Source organism: Salmo salar, chromosome 04 (genome assembly GCF_965601325.2).
Source record: "Salmo salar chromosome 04, fSalSal1, whole genome shotgun sequence".
Taxonomy (NCBI): Eukaryota; Metazoa; Chordata; class Actinopteri; order Salmoniformes; family Salmonidae; genus Salmo; species Salmo salar.
Window position 1 is genome coordinate 37,449,590 of NC_138294.1, and position 18,287 is coordinate 37,467,876.

Consider the following 18,287-nt stretch of genomic DNA (forward strand, 5'->3'; position numbering starts at 1 on the left):
CAGATGCAGTAGGGATGTTCACTTGATATGTGTGTGAATTGGATAATTTTCCTGTCAAAATGTAACGAGTACCTTTGGGTGTCAGGGAAAATGTATGGAGTAAAAAGTACATTCTTTACTTTCGGAATGTAGTTTAGTAACAGTAAAAGTTCCCCAAATATAAATAGTAATGTACAGATACCCCCCCCCCCCAAAAAAAAAATACTTAAAGTAAAAATACTTTAAATTACTACTTAAGTATTTTTGACCACTGCCCAAATGCCTTCACACCTGTACATTAGCATACTTTATATACTGTTACACACACACTTATCACATAGTATTCCATACATAAGTTAAGGCTATGCAACCTGAGTTGTAACCTGAGTGAGGTACACATGTACAGTACATAAACAGATGCATCCGCCATATATTCGTGTGGTGGACACTTGATACGGTCACATGATATTGTTGTGATATGTTACAAAATCATGTTAAGAACACACATATCAATACTCATTTTATAAATCAATGTCTTGCTAAGTGGATGGTCTCTACAGAAGTTGTAAACGGTACAGCCAAATGGTTACTTGCATAGTAGCAATATAGGAAATAGAAAGTGTCAAATGCACAACATCAATTCACCTTGAAAGTCTAGATAAGAAGAATAACCTCATACAATGCAATGAAAATTATGTTCACCTGTGCTGGTACTGGTTAAACTGTGGCAATGGCCTGAAGTACGGAGTCAGGTGTTGTTGCCAGCCATAGCTTTCCACCAGCACCGTACCATCCTCCAGTCCAACCAGCTGTGGGATGTTGACCCGTCACAATGCTGTCCTTCACAACACCAGCAATCTCAGACAAAGTGTTCACTCTGGTCTTTCTGAAGTGCTGCTTGATGAGGTCGAAGAACCAGTCGGGGTCAAACTTGGTGTGGCCTGTGATCAGGAAGTGAAGGTCCAGACTGTGGTGGAGCTTGTGGTATGGTCCACCAGGCACAATACTAGAGCACAGTCTTGTTCTTGTTTTGACCACTGCAGTTATCACAATTCAGGTCCACACGTGTTTCCCCAACTCCGTAGTTGGTGAAGAAATGGTGCATGTAGTTGATGACTGTGCTGCTGCCTTTGCTTGTTGGGCCAGGTCTCTTTTTGATGGGAGGCACTAGACCATTCTCCTTATGACTGGTGGAGGAGAGTCAGGCATGTTCTACTGATGCTGAAAGACAAATTCCAGATACAAATATTTTAGCAGTATTATACAATAGATGCGAAATGGCATTCTGAGATAACATCACTACACACACGTAATGTTAGCTAGCTAGCCAGCCATCTAACGTCAGCTGGCTAGCTAACAGCAAGCTTTAACTAGCAATACAAACCGATTGTCATAGCTACCTAAAGTTAACCAAATAGGTTTAATGTTATCTAGCTAGCATTAGGCTATAACTAGCAATACGAAATGGCATTCTGAGAAAACATCACTAACATTATACACAATTCATACATGTAAATTAAAGTTAGCTAGCAAGCCAGCAATCTAACCTCAGCTAACGTTAGCTAGCTAACAGCAAGCTTTAACTTGGGGTCTTTCGTTAAGACATGTCACAATAACGTTAGCTAGCTAAAACATTTACTAATCCCAATCAATAGAGTAATGTTACTAGCAATACAAACCGATTGTCATAGCTAAACTTAATTAACCAAATAAGTTAGGTTCAATGTTAACGTTAGCTAGCAAGCCAGTCATCGAGCTCCAGCTGGCTAGTTAACGGCAAGCCTTAACTTGCAATGAAAACAACTTTCTGACAAAATTAGAAACGTATAATATCTGAAACTGTAGCTAGATTTCCAATTGGCAAAATAGGTATAGTGGCCCAAGAAATTGGCCGATGGAGCTATACAGCTAACAGTCTAATATGCTCTAGACAGCTAGCGGGCCGCGGCGAGCAGATGGGCATTCAGTGGACGTCACGATGTAGAGGCCAGTTGAGTACCCCCTCGAGCAGATTACGTCGTAGTCCTGTCGTGAAGGATCGGCGGGGTTCCGTGCCACATACCGGCAGTAGAAGGGGTCTGGGTATTGTAGCCCAGGAGTGGCTGATGGGCCTCTTTAGCTAGCCGGGAGAAAGGGCCTAGCATGGGCTAGTTCCAGGCTAATTGGTTCTTGCTCCGGGACCGACGTTAGCCAGTAGTCACTCGGATAGTAGCTAGCTAGCTGCGACGATCCAGGTGAAAATGTCCAGAGCTTGCAGTAGGAATCTGGGGATATGGAGAGAAAATAGGTCTGGTATGCTCTGGTTGAGTCGCGTTGTACAAACTGGCGAGAGCTTTCCGAGCTAAAGCTTAGCTGATGACTGCTAGCAGTGGTTAGCTGACTAGTAGCTAGTGAGCTGGCTAGCTTCTGTTGGGGGATTCCGGATTCGAGGTGAATAAAAATACTTTCGAAAAAAGACAGATCCGCACCACATTGGGTGAGGCGGGTTGCAGGAGAGTTGATGTTGAGGTTCAGAAAAAAATTTATACATGGGACAAGACGAAGGACAAAGACGTCTGACTGCTACACCATCTTGGATCAAGCTTGATATTGTTAATCAAGCTTGATATTGTGGGGTTAGGAGGAAGAACGTACAACTGGATAAACCTTCCAAATAGGAAATCCTTTATCAGGCAGCTAGCTGCCTGGTGGATAATGGTATACCACAGGGGAGTTTGATTAGTCCTATGTTCTCAATCGTGATTAATGATGTTTACTCTTAGGTACAGACGGATGTTAGGAGGTCGTTATTTGCAGATGATTTGGCTTTATGGAAGAGAGGAAGAAATGTGCCATACATAGTCAGGTACAGTAAGCAATTGAGGTAGAGCGGTGGGCATTAATGTGGACATTCAGGTTCTCTGTAGAGAACTCGGACAATGTTCTTTACCAGGAGGAAGGTGTGAGATGAGGTATGCTTGGAGCAACTTGGAGAGGGTGGGGGCCTTCAGGTTCCTTGGGGTAAACGTTGACACTAGACTGACCTGGGTAGAACACATTGAGAGTGGTGGGGAAGTGTAAGAAGGTTCTAAATGTGATGTGCTGTCTGACGGGGAAGGAGTGGGGGGCTGGGCGTTCCTCATTGAGGACCATGTATGTTGCATTGATCCGATCTGTTATACTCTATGGAAGTATAGTGTATGGTTCTGCAGCCCGGACCTCATTGGAAAGGCTAGATGTCATATAGGGACAAGGACTCAGAATATGTTGTGGGGCGTTCTGGAGATCCCCAGTGGCTGCACAACAGGTGGACATGGGGGAAATTCCATTGCAGATTAGGAGACAGCAGCTGGCAATGAATTTTTGGGTCAACCTATAGGGACATGGGGTATCTCATCCTATAAAAGGGATTTTACAGGCATGCTGGGAACATGAGCGAAGACAGAACACGAGCTTTGGGTGAGTAATACCCAGGCGAAGGAGAAGGGACTGTATGGAAGGGAGTTTAGCCCAACGTTAGCTATTCCTGTGAATCCACCATGACTACCCCCGCTTCCAGTAGTTGATCTAGAAGTGTTGGAGAGACTACGGAAAGATGGGGAGGGTGTTGATACATCTGATTTGTTTTAACAGAAGTCTGGATACTGTGTATCAGGATTTTGTGGCCAAATACACAGATGGTTCAACAGTTCCAAGGACAGGATGTACTGGGTCAGCATTTGTAGTGCAGGAATGTAGGGAGAATGTCTCTATATACGGTGGAGATGATGGCCATACTGTTGGCCTTGCCTTGGGTGGAGGAAGTTAAGCCAGAAAGGGTAGTTATTTGCTCTGATTCATGTGCAGTGTTAAGGCATCTCCAGTTCTTTTATATCACGTAGCAGACAAAACCTGCTTTGAGGTACTACAAACCCATGGCATGAGTAAACAAATGGGTATACAGATAATATTTACATGGGTCCCAGCTCATGTGGGAGTGGAAGGGAACGAGGCAGTTGATATACTGGCTAAACAAGCACTAAGTACTGGGGATGTTGATGTGGTAGTTTCAATGAGTTAGGCAGAGGCAAAAAGCATGATATGAACAGTGATGGTGGAGAAATGGCAGGAGCAGTGGATAGAGATACTAATGGCAGGCATTTATTTCAAGTACAGAGGAAAGTTGGGGAGGGGAGGCTATTTTTACAAGATTATGGGTGGGACACAGCCAGTTGAATTAGACCTTACATGTGATAGGAAAGCATCCAACAGGAAAATGTGAGTTCGCCAGGAAACAGAGACAGTGGACCATGTATTGATTCAGTGTGGACATTATTGGAGGGAAAGAGAGGATGAGATCTAGTATGAGGGAGAAGAGGATACAGGACATTTGTTTAAAGAGTATATGGAGTAGAACGTCATTTGATATAGTCTCAAATATTTTGTTATCTTTTGAAGAACAACAGGGCTGGCAGGTAGGATTTAGTTTCTCCGTCTCTGGCCCACTCTCCAGTACAGTTGGTGGCGGTAATGCACCATAACGTTGGATGCCAACCACCGATAAACACCACCGAAGAAGTCTAGCGCTGCACCCCCAACGTAGCGTTGCGGTCTGCTAGATTGATAATGAATTACTTCCAGAGGAACGCAAAGCGTTTGATGCATCTGGTGGACATGAGGCGTAACGCATGTCGTCGAGCGCGCGGATTTGAGGATTTGGCGGTTTATCTATGTTGGTGCCCGAACGCATTGGGTATATAGCCTACTTTTAAATGTAACGATTCTAACCGTTGAACCTCGCTATCTGACGACAACATAAATACAATGTACAACGATGAACAAGGTAAACACAAATTGTAGACAAAAAAACAAGAACATAATAAGCCAGCCACATCAATATCTACTAAGATAACACCTTTATTTTCACCTGTCCCGTTTGCTTTTACAGTATACACCAAATAAGCTATTGACTGTCTCCAGCTAGCTTGCCTTGTGTATTTTATTGTGGGTTGAAAACAGCTTCGATTCAATGCTACAGTCAGAATGTTACCTAGGTAGCCACAGTCGAAATGTTGCTTGTTCGAATCTCATCACGGAGAACTTTAGTTAGTTAATTAACAACTTCAACTACTTAGTACGTTTTTGCTCCTAACCATTAGAGCCACCTAGCTAATGTGAGCCAAAACAATTTAGAATTTGTAACATATCATACTTTAGAAAATTCTAATCAAATTGTATTGGTCACATACACATATTTAGCGGATGTTATTGCGGGTGTAGCGAAATGCTTGTGTCCTAACTCCAACAATGCAGTAATATCTAACAATACATACAGTAAAAAGGTAATTAAGAAATGTATAAATATTAGGACGAGCAATGTAGGAGTGGCATTGACTAGAATTCGTAACATATTGTACATATTTCAGGTTCTTAACAAGTCATACAAATTGTAATTCGCAACATTAACGAAATGGATGATGGATATCCACAAATTAATACATACCATACGTAACATATCAAACTAAATTTGAGTTTTTCGGATTATTTATAATAATATGAAGTGCTCTGAGACCAGGTTGAGGTAGCTAGCAACTAGCAAACAAATCATGGTGTAACTTCCCTGCTTGTCACTTGTCCAAGTGAGACTGTTGTTCAGAGATAAGTTATTTATTCATAACATGGCATTATGCCATTTGAGTTGGTTACAAAGCTAAAACCTTTAACATTTTTCCACTCCAGGCACACAGACAGACGAAGGCCTTCCAGGTAGGCTAGTCTAAGAAGTCTTATTTGCAGGTGTCCATGTCTACATAGCTACATGATGTTAGTTACAGCGTGGTGAGGGTGAATTAAATTATTAAACGTCTTGCTAACTAGTTATCTAGCCTGTGATCATGACTCAGTTTCATTACATTACACGTAAGTCATTGGATGAAGGCATTTTCTGTACAGGGGAGTTTCATTAAGAGCCCAAATTCTCGGTCTGAACATTAATACGCATCGCTTGCGGTACGTTTTGGGAAGCATAAGGACCGTTTTATATTATCAAGAAATATTGTAATAATAATTAAAAAAAAAAAAATGATACACACCTTAGGGTTAGTGTTCCCAGACAGCCATATCTCCATGTTACAGCGCGTGTTTACGGAAGACTGAGTGCTAATTAGCTATCTAGCATGCCCCGAACACCTGTGTAATGGAAGAAGGCTCCCAAAACTTGTAATTGAAAAAAATACTGTAGGCTGCAATAGTGATACATCTGGTTAAACCAGTGTACAGTAAGTGTATATGTTGCATTTGTGAAGTTATTTTGATGTCATATGAAAGTAAAGGGCTTTGTTTCTAGATATCACGATTGAGAATTGATTCCTGTTTAGATGGAGTATATGGCTGTTTTGGCTCCCAAAGTCAGTCTACCTCAGTAAATAACATATAAGGTCCCTGGACCTTAGGGAGTAACGGTTGGCTATTTAAGAGTACATCTTGGGCTAGCTAGTTGTAGCCAAATGACTTTCTACAATTTCTAGCTAGCTAGCTAGCAACATTAGTAAAGCTAGCTGCACAGGCACATTGGCTACCTAGCAACATGACATACTTTAACATTTCTGGGCATATAATTAAGAATTAGAAACTGGGTGGTTCGAGCCTTGAATGCTGATTGGCTGACAGCCATGGAATATCAGACCATATACTATGGGTATGACAAACCATTTATTTGTAATGCTCGAATTACGTTGGTAACCAGTATATAATAGCAATAAGGCCAATATACCACAGCTAAGGGCTGTGTCCAGAACAGCCCTTAGCCGTGGTATATCGGCAATATACCACACCTCCTTGGGCCTTAATGCTTAATTAGAATACTAGAATGGACATGAACCTTCTTATGATGGGATAAAGGTCAGGGAGTTGGTCAACCATGGTTTGCCAGTGCTGAGAAAAGATAGTGTAGAATAATGAATTAGAAGAATTTACCTGCACTGTATGTTTTAGCAGCCAGACAGTTAAGGAATGATTATATACATTTTTCTAATAAACTGCCAATTTGTCAACATTCCATTCAAACAATGCAGTCAATCTACAGCCATACACTGGCTGAAATCATTTGATAGGACTTAGACAAGTTGTAATTGCAACAAGTACTGTCATTTTATCATATAATAGCACATATAGCTTTCCAAGAACTCAACTCAAATTTAGCAGTGGTGGAAAAAGTACTCAAATGTCATACTTGAGTAAAAGTAAATGTAGCTCTCTTCACGACAACAGACACAGGTTGGTTCCTTGAAACGGGCGTTTATTGCATTGCACGTCTTTTTCTTCGATGCATCCACGTCACGCCGTGAGAACTATATGTTTGAATGAACACAGTAACGTTGATAAATTATAGAGTACTGAAACAAAGAAATACAAATGGCGCTTGGCGCGACAATACAAATAGAACTTGGCGCGACTATAAACAAAGTTCTATAGGTTGAACAAAATACCTCGTTGGCTGCTTGTCCTGAAAATAGGTTCTTGAATCCTTAAAGTCCCTTGAAAGTCCCTTTACTGTCTTTCTTAGCCTCTGCCATCAACAATTATGACTCAGACTAAGATCTGCTTAAGTTAGATTGCACACAGTCAATTAACAAATTCCGTAGCAGTAACACAACAGAGAACGTTAGTTCAGGGATGGAACATAAAAAATCAAACAATGGCCTAACGTTAATTTACCTGTTACATCACATTTAAATTCTTATCTATACATCAATAAATCATTTATTTATTTACTACATCAAATAAACCTTGAATTATGTATTAATCATGCATAGTGAACACAGCATCTATGTAACAACACTTACAGTAAAGATACCTTAATAGAAAATGACTCAAGTCACCCAGTAAAATACTACTTGAGTAAAAGTATTTGGGTTTGAAATATACTTAAGTATTAAAATTAAATGTGGAGCGGCTCTACTATGCACCACAGGAGAACCAAGAAATGAAGAGCGACACAACGGCTGTCTTTTAGGCTTTTATGTTGATCTGCAATAGTATTGTGAAAAGACAGGACAGGAACACATCAGTCTCCAATGCACCACCTGACAAGCTGTTCTTTCTCTCTGTGTTTTCTCAGACTGAGGAGAGCGGGAGCTATTGGTAGTACCAGGGTGTTAGTAGGTGACGTAAGCACCCAGATAAAATAAAATGCATTTAATGAAATAAAACCCGAAGATGTTAACATCATTCAGCTACTGTAGCTGCCCACCTAACATCAACAGGCATCACCAGTAGCTCAACAATTAAAATTAGAAACCAAAAGCAAAGTTCCTGGCGATCATAGTGATCTGACTCCCCCCTTCTGTCTGAACTTGGAACATTCCTGTTCGCGGTCTGTGGCCACTGACCCTCAACCTGATTGTTCTGCTCTGCATTGTGCACTATTCCAATAATCTGAAGTTTGCTGGAATAACAATTTTAACTCTACAAATGGAATTACTTAAGTACATCTTAGCATCAAAAGTATAAATCGTTTCAAGTTCCTTATATTAAGCACTTGGCAGTCCCGTTCTGTGAGCTTATGTGGCCTACCACTTTGCAGCTGAGCCGTTGTTGCTCCTAGACGTTTCCACTTCACAATAACAGCACTTTCAGTTGACCGGTGCAGCTCTAGCAGTGCAGAAGCTTGAAGAACTGACTTGTTGGAAAGGTGGTATCCTATGATGGTGCCACATTGAAAGTCTCTGAGCTCTTGGGTACGAGCAATTCTACTGCCTTTGTTTTGTCTACGCATATTACATGGCTGTGTGCTCGATTTTAACACCTGTCAGCAACGGGTGTGGCTGAAATGGCCGACTCCACTAATTTGTAGGAGTCGCCAAATACTTTTGTGTTTATATTAGAGGTCGACTTATTATTATTATTATTATTATTTTTTTACGCCGATACCGATTATTGGAGGACCAAAAAAAGCCAATACCGATTAATCAGCTTTTTAAAAAAAAAATTTATATTTTTTTTTTACATTTAAAAAAATACTTTTTGTAATGACAATTACAACAATACTGAATGAACACTTATTTTAACTTAATATAATACATCAATAAAATCAATTTAGCCTCAAATAAATAATAACATTTCAATTTGGTTTAAATAATGCAAAAACAAAGTGTTGGAGAAGAAAGTATAAGTGCATTATGTGCCATGTAAAAAAGCTAACGTTTAAGTTCCTTGCTCAGAACATGAGAACATATGAAAGCTGGTGGTTCCTTTTAACATGAGTCTTCAATATTCCCAGGTAAGAAGTTTTAGGTTGTAGTTATTATAGGACTATTTCTCTCTATACGATTTGTATTTCATATACCTTTGACTATTGGATGTTCTTATAGGCACCTTAGTATTGCCAGTGTAACAGTATAGCTTCCGTCCCTCTCCTTGCTCCTACCTGGGCTCGAACCAGGAACACATCGACAACAGCCACCCTCGAAGCAGCGTTACATTTACATTTACGTCCTTTAGCAGACGCTCTTATCCAGAGCGACTTACAAATTGGTGCATTCACCTTATGATATCCAGTGGAGCAAGGGAAACAACTACCCGAAGTCTCAGAGCGAGTGACGTTTGAAACGCTATTAGCGTGCACCCGCTAACTAGCTAGCCATTTCATATCGGTTACACCAGCCTAATCTTGGGAGTTGATAGGCTTGAAGTCATAAACAGTGCAATGCATTGTGAAGGGCTGCTGGCAAAACGCACAAAAGTGCTATTTTGAATGAATGCTTACGAGCCTGCTGGTGCCTACCACCGCTCAGTCAGACTGCTCTATCAAATCATAGACTTAATTATAACATAATTACACACAAATACGAGCCTTAGGTCATTTATATGGTAGAATCTGGAAACTATCATCTCTACTCTTTCAGTGAAATACGGAACCGTTCCGTATTTTATCTAACGGGTGGCATCCATAAGTCTAAATATTCCCGTTACATTGCACAACCTTCAATGTTATGTCATAATTACGTAAAATTCTGGCAAATTAGTTCGCAACGAGCCAGGCGGCCCAAACTGTTGCATATACCCTGACTCTGATGCAGAGGTGACACATTTTCCCTAGTTAAAAGAAATATCTAAATATGCAGGTTTAAAAAATATATACTTGTGTATCGATTTTTAAGAAAGACATTGATGTTTATGGTTAGGTACAAGTTGGAGCAATGACAGTCCTTTTTCGCGAATGCGCACCGCATTGATTATATGCAACGCAGGACAGGCTAGATAAACTAGTAATATCATCAACCATGTGTAGTTAACTAGTGATTATGATTGATTGATTGTTTTTATAAGATAAGTTTAATGCTAGCTAGCAACTTACCATGGCTTCTTACTGCATTCACGTAACAGGCAGGCTCCTCGTGGAGTGCAATGTAAAGCAGGTGGTTAGAGCGTTGGACTAGTTAACCGTGAGGTTGCAAGATTGAATCCCCAAGCTGACAAGGTAAAAATCTGTCGTTCTGCCCCTGAACAAGGCAGTTAACCCACCGTTCCTAGGCCGTCATTGAAAATAAGAATGTGTTCTTAACTGACTTGCCTAGTAAAAAAATATTTATAAAAACAAAAAAAACAATCGGCAAATCGGTGGCCAAAAATACCGATTTGTTATGAAAACGTGAAATCGGCCCGAATTAATCGGCCATTCCGATTAATCGGTTGACCTCTAGTGTGTATATATAGTGTATATCACGTGCCTTTTAATTTTTTTGACTGGTTTGGATTTCTTGCTGACTAATATGGCTGTCATTTTCAAACCGTCCTGGAACTTTGAGGGTTTATGACACACTACTGTTCAAAAGTTTGGCATTCATGTTTTTGAAAGAAAAGCTTTTTTTTTGGTCCATTTAAAATAACATAAAATTTATCAGAAATACAGTGTAGACATGTTAATGTTGTAAATGACTATTGTAGCTGGAAACGGCAGATTTTTTTTATGGAATATCAACATAGGCGTACCAGGACTACCTGGTATGATGACTCCTTGCTGTCCCCAGTCCACCTGGCCGTGCTGCTGCTCCAGTCTCAACTGTTCTGCCTGCGGCTATGGAACCCTGACCTGTTCACCGGACGTGCTTGTTGCACCCTCGACAACTACTATGATTATTATTATTTGACCATGCTGGTCATTTATGAACATTTTAACATCTTGACCATGTTCTGTTATAATATCCACCCTGCACAGCCAGAAGAGGACTGGCCACCCCTCATAGCCTGGTTCCTCTCTAGGTTTCTTCCTAGGTTTTTGGCCTTTCTAGGGAGTTTTTCCTAGGGAGTTTTTCCTAGCCACCGTGCTTCTTTCACATGCATTGCTTGCTGTTTGGGGTTTTAGGCTGGGTTTCTGTACAGCACTTTGAGATATCAGCTGATGTACGAAGGGCTATATAAATAAATTTGATTTGATTTGATAGGCGTACAGAGGCCCATTATCAGCAACCATCACTCCTGTGTTCCAATGGCACGTTGTGTTAGCTAATCCAAGTTTATAATTTTACAAGGCTAATTGATCATTAGAAAACCCTTTTGCAATTATCTTAGCACAGCTGAAAACTTGTACTTATTAAAGAAGCAATAAAACTGGCCGCCTTTAGACAAGTTGAGTATCTGGAGCATCAGCATTTGTGAGTTTGATTACAGGCTCAAAATGGCCAAGAACAAAGAACTTTCTTCTGAAACTCGTCGGTCTATTCTTGTTCTGAGAAATGAAGGCTATTCCATGGGAGAAATTGCCAAGAAACTGAAGATCTCATACAACGCTGTGTACTACTCCCTTCACAGAACAGCGCTAACTGTCTCTAACCAGAATAGAAAGAGGAGTGGGAGGCCCCAGTGCACAACTGAGCAAGAGGACAAGTACATAAGAGTGTCTTGTTTGAGAAACAGATATATAATACCTGGAAAACACCAGTCTCAATGTCAACAGTGAAGAGGAAACTCTGGGCTGCTGGCCTTCTAGGCAGAGTTGCAAAGAAAAAGCCATATCTCAGACTGGCCAATAAAAAGAAAAGATTAAGATGGGCAAAAGAACACAGACACTGGACATAGGAGGATTAGGAAAGTGTTCTAAGTCGGAGGTGTTCGGATCACTAAAGAACATTCGTGAGACGCAGAAAAAATGAAAAGATGCTGGAGGAGTGCTTGACGCCATCTGTCAAGCATGGTGGAGGCAATGTGATGGTCTAGGGATGCTTTGGTGATGGTGAAGTGGGAGATTTGTACAGGGTAAAAGGGATCTCCATTTTGCAACGCCATGCCATACCCTGTCTACGGCGCTTAATTGGAGCCAATTCCCTCCTACAACAGGACAATGACCGAAAGTACAGCTCCAAACTATGCGAGTAGTATTTAGGGAAGAAGCTGTCAGCTGGTGTTCTGTCTATAATGGTGTGGCCAGCTGTGCTACCGTGAACCAGTGCCCCTAGGAAGAAAAAAATCACTCATGGAATAATTGTTGGAATGTCCCGCAGCCACAGTAGTGCAAATATGTGGTAGCACAAAGAAAGGGAGTGCTTCAAAAGTAGCAAGGATTCATAGGCCCAATCTTAAAAATACATTTTTCTGGTGCTCCTAAACCCTGTATTTTGTTATTGCTGTCAATCCTTATAATTTAATAGGGCTTGCTGCAGTTACTACATCACTTTTTGGACTTAAAATTGAATTATGTAAACCCGCTGATTATTGAAGAATATCACTTTTAAATGCCCCATGAGCTTAGTTTAACTGTCGTACCACATCAGAAGCCGAAATATAAGCTTATTTTTCCAAGGTTTGTAAACAAACTAAATGTAAACAAACACTGTATAGCCTTAAAACATGGTTCAAACTAATTTTGATATCATGGATGCATCCATCTGTCTATGAATTTGAGTGTGGTTACGTTTCTGCAGCCGCATCCCTCAACCTTTTACAGAAACAGTGGTGTTGAGAATGCTTTATTGTTTCAACTGTGGATTGCTGCTTTAATACCTAAAATATTTTTCATTGTGCTCCGACATCTTTCTACTTAGAGCACATTTGCTCCTTGTAAAAAATGTCACTGTAGAGCCCTGCATAATCAATAGAAATGTAGCTTATTGCTGCCTGTCAGATACTCACACATTTCTTGGCAGCAATTTTGGTATTTTGACGTGATGTTCAGCAGGTGTAGACTAGCCTATAATATAACAGTAAGATTCCGCCCTTCGGTGTTGAAATTGTGCTGACATCATCCTGGTCCCCTCTCTCTTTATGATCCTGAATGTGTGTGTCTCTCTCCTCTGCCACCATACTTGCACTGCCTTCAGATGGAGAGGTATGTAGGATGCACAGAAAGCAGTTAGCAACAATATTTTTGGAGATACTGTTATCACTGTGCCATGCCAATGAAGTGTCATCAGATTTTGTTTTCTCCCTATGTAAGCTATTGTAAACCCTACACTCAGACATACAGTAGCACAAACCACACCGGTTTAATAAGGAATCTATCCCCCTCCCTCTCCTCTCCCCCTCTCTACTTCTCCTTCCTCTACAACCCTCCCTCCTCTCTCCTCTGTTCTGTCTAGTTCTCCAGCCTGGCTATAGATGAAATGGGGAACTTAAGTCTGGAGAGTTTCATCAGGGAGTTACCCCAGGACAGTTACAACTGTTCCTCCCACCAGGGCACAGGATCGATCTTGGGAAACTTCTGTTACTCCTCCCCTCTCCCGGAACACCGCTACTTGGCCACACCCACCAGCTGGACCTCTGACCGCCCCCCACGACCCAAGAGCCCCTGGGGCTGCCTAGACCCCTACACCTCTGAGGTGATTTAGCTATGGCCAAAATCTGAATTTATTCCTTATGGAAGTAAACACAGAAAGACCCAATTGGCTTCACAAAATTGCGACCCTGTGTAGTTGCATCGAGCTACAAATTGCGGGGTTGCACATGTCTGCATATTTTTGCTACGCAAGTACGCAGAACAGCCATTTTGTGTAGTTGTGTTCTTGCGTTGCGTACTTGTGTAAGTTCACAATTAGGCTTTAGGCACAGCGTAGGGTTGCACATTTTGGGAAATATTCAGAGGTGGAAACTTTCCATGGGAATTAACGGGAATACAGTTGAAGTCAGAAGTTTACATACACTTAGGTTGGAGTCATTAAAACTCGTTTTTTAACCACTCCACAAATTTCTTGTTAACAAACTATAGTTTTGGCAAGTCGGTTAGGACATCTACTTTGTGCATGACACAAGTAATTTTTCCAACAATTGTTTACAGACAGATTATTTCACTTGGAGCAACGTGTACCTAAGCGATTATATGAAACGCAGGACAGGCTAGATAAACTAGTAATATCATCAACCATGTGTACTTAACTAGTGATTATGATTGATTGTTTTTTATAAGATGTTTAATACTAGCTAGCAACTTACCTTGGCTTCTTACTGCATTCGCGTAACAGGCAGGCTCCTCGTGGAGTGCAATGTAAAGCAGGTGGTTAGAGCGTTGGACTAGTTAACTGTAAGGTTGCAAGACGCAAGCGTCCCACCCACCGTGCAGCCAGTGAAAAATCAGAGCGCCAAATTCGAAAACAACAATGTCATAATTCAAATTTCTCAAACATACAACTATTTTACACCATTTTATAGATAAACGTCTCCTTAATCCAACCACGTTGTCCGATTTCAAAAAGGCTTTACGGCGAAAGCATAAAGTTAGATTATGTTAGGACAGTACATAGACAGAAAATTACACACAGCCATTTTCAATGCAAGGACAAGCGTCACCAAAAGCAGAAAACCAGCTAAAATTATGCACTAACCTTTGACAATCTTCATCAGATGACACTCCTAGGACATTGTTAGACAATACATGCATTTTTTGTTGTATCAAGTTCATATTTATATCCAAAAACAGCATTTTACATTGGCGTGTGACGTCCAGAAAATGTATTTCCCCCAAAACTGCCGGTGGATCAGCACAACAATTTACAAAAATACTCATTATAAACGTTGATAAAATATTAAACTGTTATTCAAAGAATTATAGATTAACATCTCCTGAATGCAACCGCATTGACAGAATTCAAAATAACTTTACTGGGAAAGCACACTTTGCAATAATCTGAGTACTGCGCTCAGAAAAATACATCAGGCAATTACAGATACCCGCCATTTTGGAGTCATCTAAATGCATAAATAGCATTAGAAATATTCACTTACCTTTAATAATCTTAATCAGAAGGCACTTCCAGGAATCCCAGGTCCACAATAAATGTTGTTTTGTTCAATAAAGTTAATAATTTATGTCCAAATAACTCCATGTTTGCGCGTTCAGTAAGCTACTCAAAATGTAGGGCGCGCGAGGAAAATGTCACGACGAAAAGTCAAAAAAAGTTCTGTTTACGTTCGTTCAAACATGTCAAACGTTGTAAAGCATCAATCTTTAGGGCCTTTAGAACGTGAAAATTCAGTAATATTCCAACCGGACGATTCCATTGTCTTGAAAAACGTTTTGGAACAGAGCTACCTCCTCATGTGAATGTGCACCAATGAACTGATGTCCTTCCCTGGGTCACCAACTTCCCAGCCTTCTTGTTCGGTCTCTGTTCATCATAGACGCCTCAAACAACTTTCTAAAGACTGTTGACATCTAGTGGAAGCCTTAGGAAGTGCAAAATGAACCCTAACTCACTGTGTGTTCGATTGGCAATGACTTGGAAAAAACTACAGGCACCAGATTTTCATTTCCTGGTTGTATTTTTCTCAGGTTTTTGCCTGCCATATGAGTTCTGTTATACTCAGACACCATTCAAACAGTTTTAGAAACTTCAGAGTGTTTTCTATCCAAATCTACTAATAATTTGCAAATATTTGACTCTGGGCCCAAGTATTAGGCTGTTTACTCTGGGCACGCTTTTCATCCGAAATCGAAAATACTGCCCCCTATACCTTGACAGGTTAACTGACTTGCCTAGTTAAATAAAGGTGTAAAAATAAAAAAACATTCGGCGTCCAAATTGTTATGAAAACTTGAAATCGGCCCTAATTAATCGGCCATTCCGATTAATCGGTCGACCTCTAGTGAAGATGATGTAATTAATTATTCCTTGCCCACGAACATTTGACCACCCATCAGAGATGATTGCAATACAGTCTGCTTTCTCTATGATTTGCTTGACCTTCACTTGAACTCTGAACTCTGTATCCAGCAAATGAGTAGATAAAGCATGTCTGGTTGGAGGGGTGTATGCTGGGCGAGGAACATTTAGAAATCTCTTCCAATACACACTGCCTGTGAGCATCAGAGGTGAACCAGTTGCATACACAGATCGAGCAAGACATTCATCAGCATTTCTCTGACTGCGTTCCTCCATTGAGTAAAAAAAAAACTCCGATTCCAGGAGGACCATGAGCTGTTGCTATCGATAAGGTTTCTGCTTCTTCATTTTCACCTCGAATAGAAGTATAGGGACTTTTGTCAGAGGTTGCTTGTGAGCACTGAGGGAACTTTATGCACTTGGCCAGATGATTCTGCATCTTTGTTGCATTCGTCACATATGATTTGGCACAGTATTTGCAAATGTACAGCTTTTCCTTCTACTTTAGCTGCAGTGAAATGTCTCCACACATCAGATAGTGCCCGTGGCATTTTCCTGTAGAGATTAGAAAAAAATGAGTAAAAAGAAAACCCAAATACAATTCCATGTACAGATAAATAGTTAAACAGTTAAATTAAATACCTCCTTTGTAAGTTGTTTGGAAACAACAGGTGAATTAACAATCCTCAGTTAGCAGGCTCAAGCAAGCTAAAACCCACATGGTAGCAAAAACTAACTAGCAGAAATGGCTAACAAGTTAGAAATGATTTAAACACACTTTGCTGTAGGCTACTATTTACTAGTTAGCAAAAAAAGCACGTATGTCATAAAATACATTCACCTCACCCAGTATTGTAATCAATACTTACCAGAAAGCATGTGGTCCTTGGCTCAGACAGTGTAGTAGTGTGGGCTCAATAGCATCTCATTAGTGTGCAAGATCTTGAGAATCGGCTGTACTTGTGATGGAAGAATGCACTGTGCATGCAGAGGGTGGCAATTCCATTGAATTGGGGATAGTTTAACCAAAATATGCCACAAGACTTAGACTTGCCTTGTGTGTATTCCACAAAAAAAGGTTCACTGTTATAAGCTAACTTTTTAGATCAATTTAAGCATCCCACCTGGCCAACATCCGGTGAAATTGCAGAGCGCCAAATTCAAAATACAGAAATAGTCATAATAAACTTTCATAAAAATACAAGTGTTATACATCGGTTTAAAGATTAACTTCTTGTTAATCCAGCCGCTTTGTCAGATTTCAAAAAGGCTTTACGGCGAAGGCATACCATGCGATTATCTGAGGACAGCGCCCCGCTTACAAAAGCATACAAACATTTTACAACCAAGTAAAGGAATTACAAAAGTCAGAAATGGCGATAAAATTAATCACTTACCTTTGAAGATCATCTTCTGGTTGCAGTCACAGTAGTCCCAGCTACACAATAAATGTTTGTTTTGTTCGATAAAGTCCCCTTTTATATCCAAAAAACTCAGTTTTGTTGGCGCGTTTTGTTCAGTAATCCACTGGCTCAAAGCCGGTCAAAACATGCAGACGGCATACATCCTAATAGTACCGGTAAAGTTCGTCGAAACATGTCAAACGATGTTTATAATTTATCCTCGGGTTGTCTATTGTCTAAATAATCTATAATATTTCAACTAAACAATAGCGTCTTCATTAGAAAGGAAAAACAACGAAGAGCGCGCAATCGGTCACGCGCAAACCAGCTCTACTTGATTCTACAATCCACTTATAAATTGGTCTCATTCTTATTAATTTTTCAGAAAACAAGCCTGAAACAATGTCTAAAGACTGTTGACATCTAGTGGAAGCCATAGGAACTGCAATCTGGGTCCTAACCATTTAGATACTCTATAGGCATTCAATTGAAAACTACCCACATCAAAAAATCCCATTTCCTGGATGGATTTTCCTCAGGTTTTTGCCTGCCATATCTGTTCTGTTATACTCAGACATTATTTTAACAGTTTTGGAAACTTTTGTGTTTTCTATCCAATGCTACCATGCATATGCATATCCTAGCTTCTGAGCCTGAGTAACAGGCAGTTTACTTTGGGCATGTTTGTCATCCAAACTTCAAAATACTGCCCCCTACCCAAGAGGGGTTAAGCAAAATTCCCCAAAATCCCGGGCTTAACTTCCCATGGAATATTTCTGGGAAATTTCCCAACCTTTTGCAACCCTAGGCACAGGAAGAGAACGGTAGTATTAAGAGCCCACATTGGCTCCTGTGC

The 18,287-nt window shown here is 40.5% G+C and overlaps 1 protein-coding gene across 5 annotated transcripts in view; it reads left to right on the forward strand.

The window, feature by feature from the left end:
• Positions 1 to 4,566: 4,566 nt before the first annotated feature.
• LOC106602833 (septin-4) overlaps positions 4,567 to 18,287 on the forward strand; it is a 28,849-nt gene continuing 15,128 nt past the window's right edge. The window contains exons 1-3 of one of the 5 annotated variants that reach the window (XM_014195753.2): positions 4,567 to 4,780; positions 5,677 to 5,703; positions 13,608 to 13,751. In XM_014195753.2, the coding sequence (XP_014051228.1) occupies positions 4,772 to 4,780; positions 5,677 to 5,703; positions 13,608 to 13,751 (180 nt within the window). In that variant the 5' untranslated portion in view covers positions 4,567 to 4,771. Of the gene's footprint in view, positions 4,781 to 5,676; positions 5,776 to 10,323; positions 13,752 to 18,287 lie in introns of those variants that run through there. The other 4 variants (XM_014195747.2, XM_082974371.1, XM_014195749.2 and 1 more) reach the window with 4 other exon arrangements.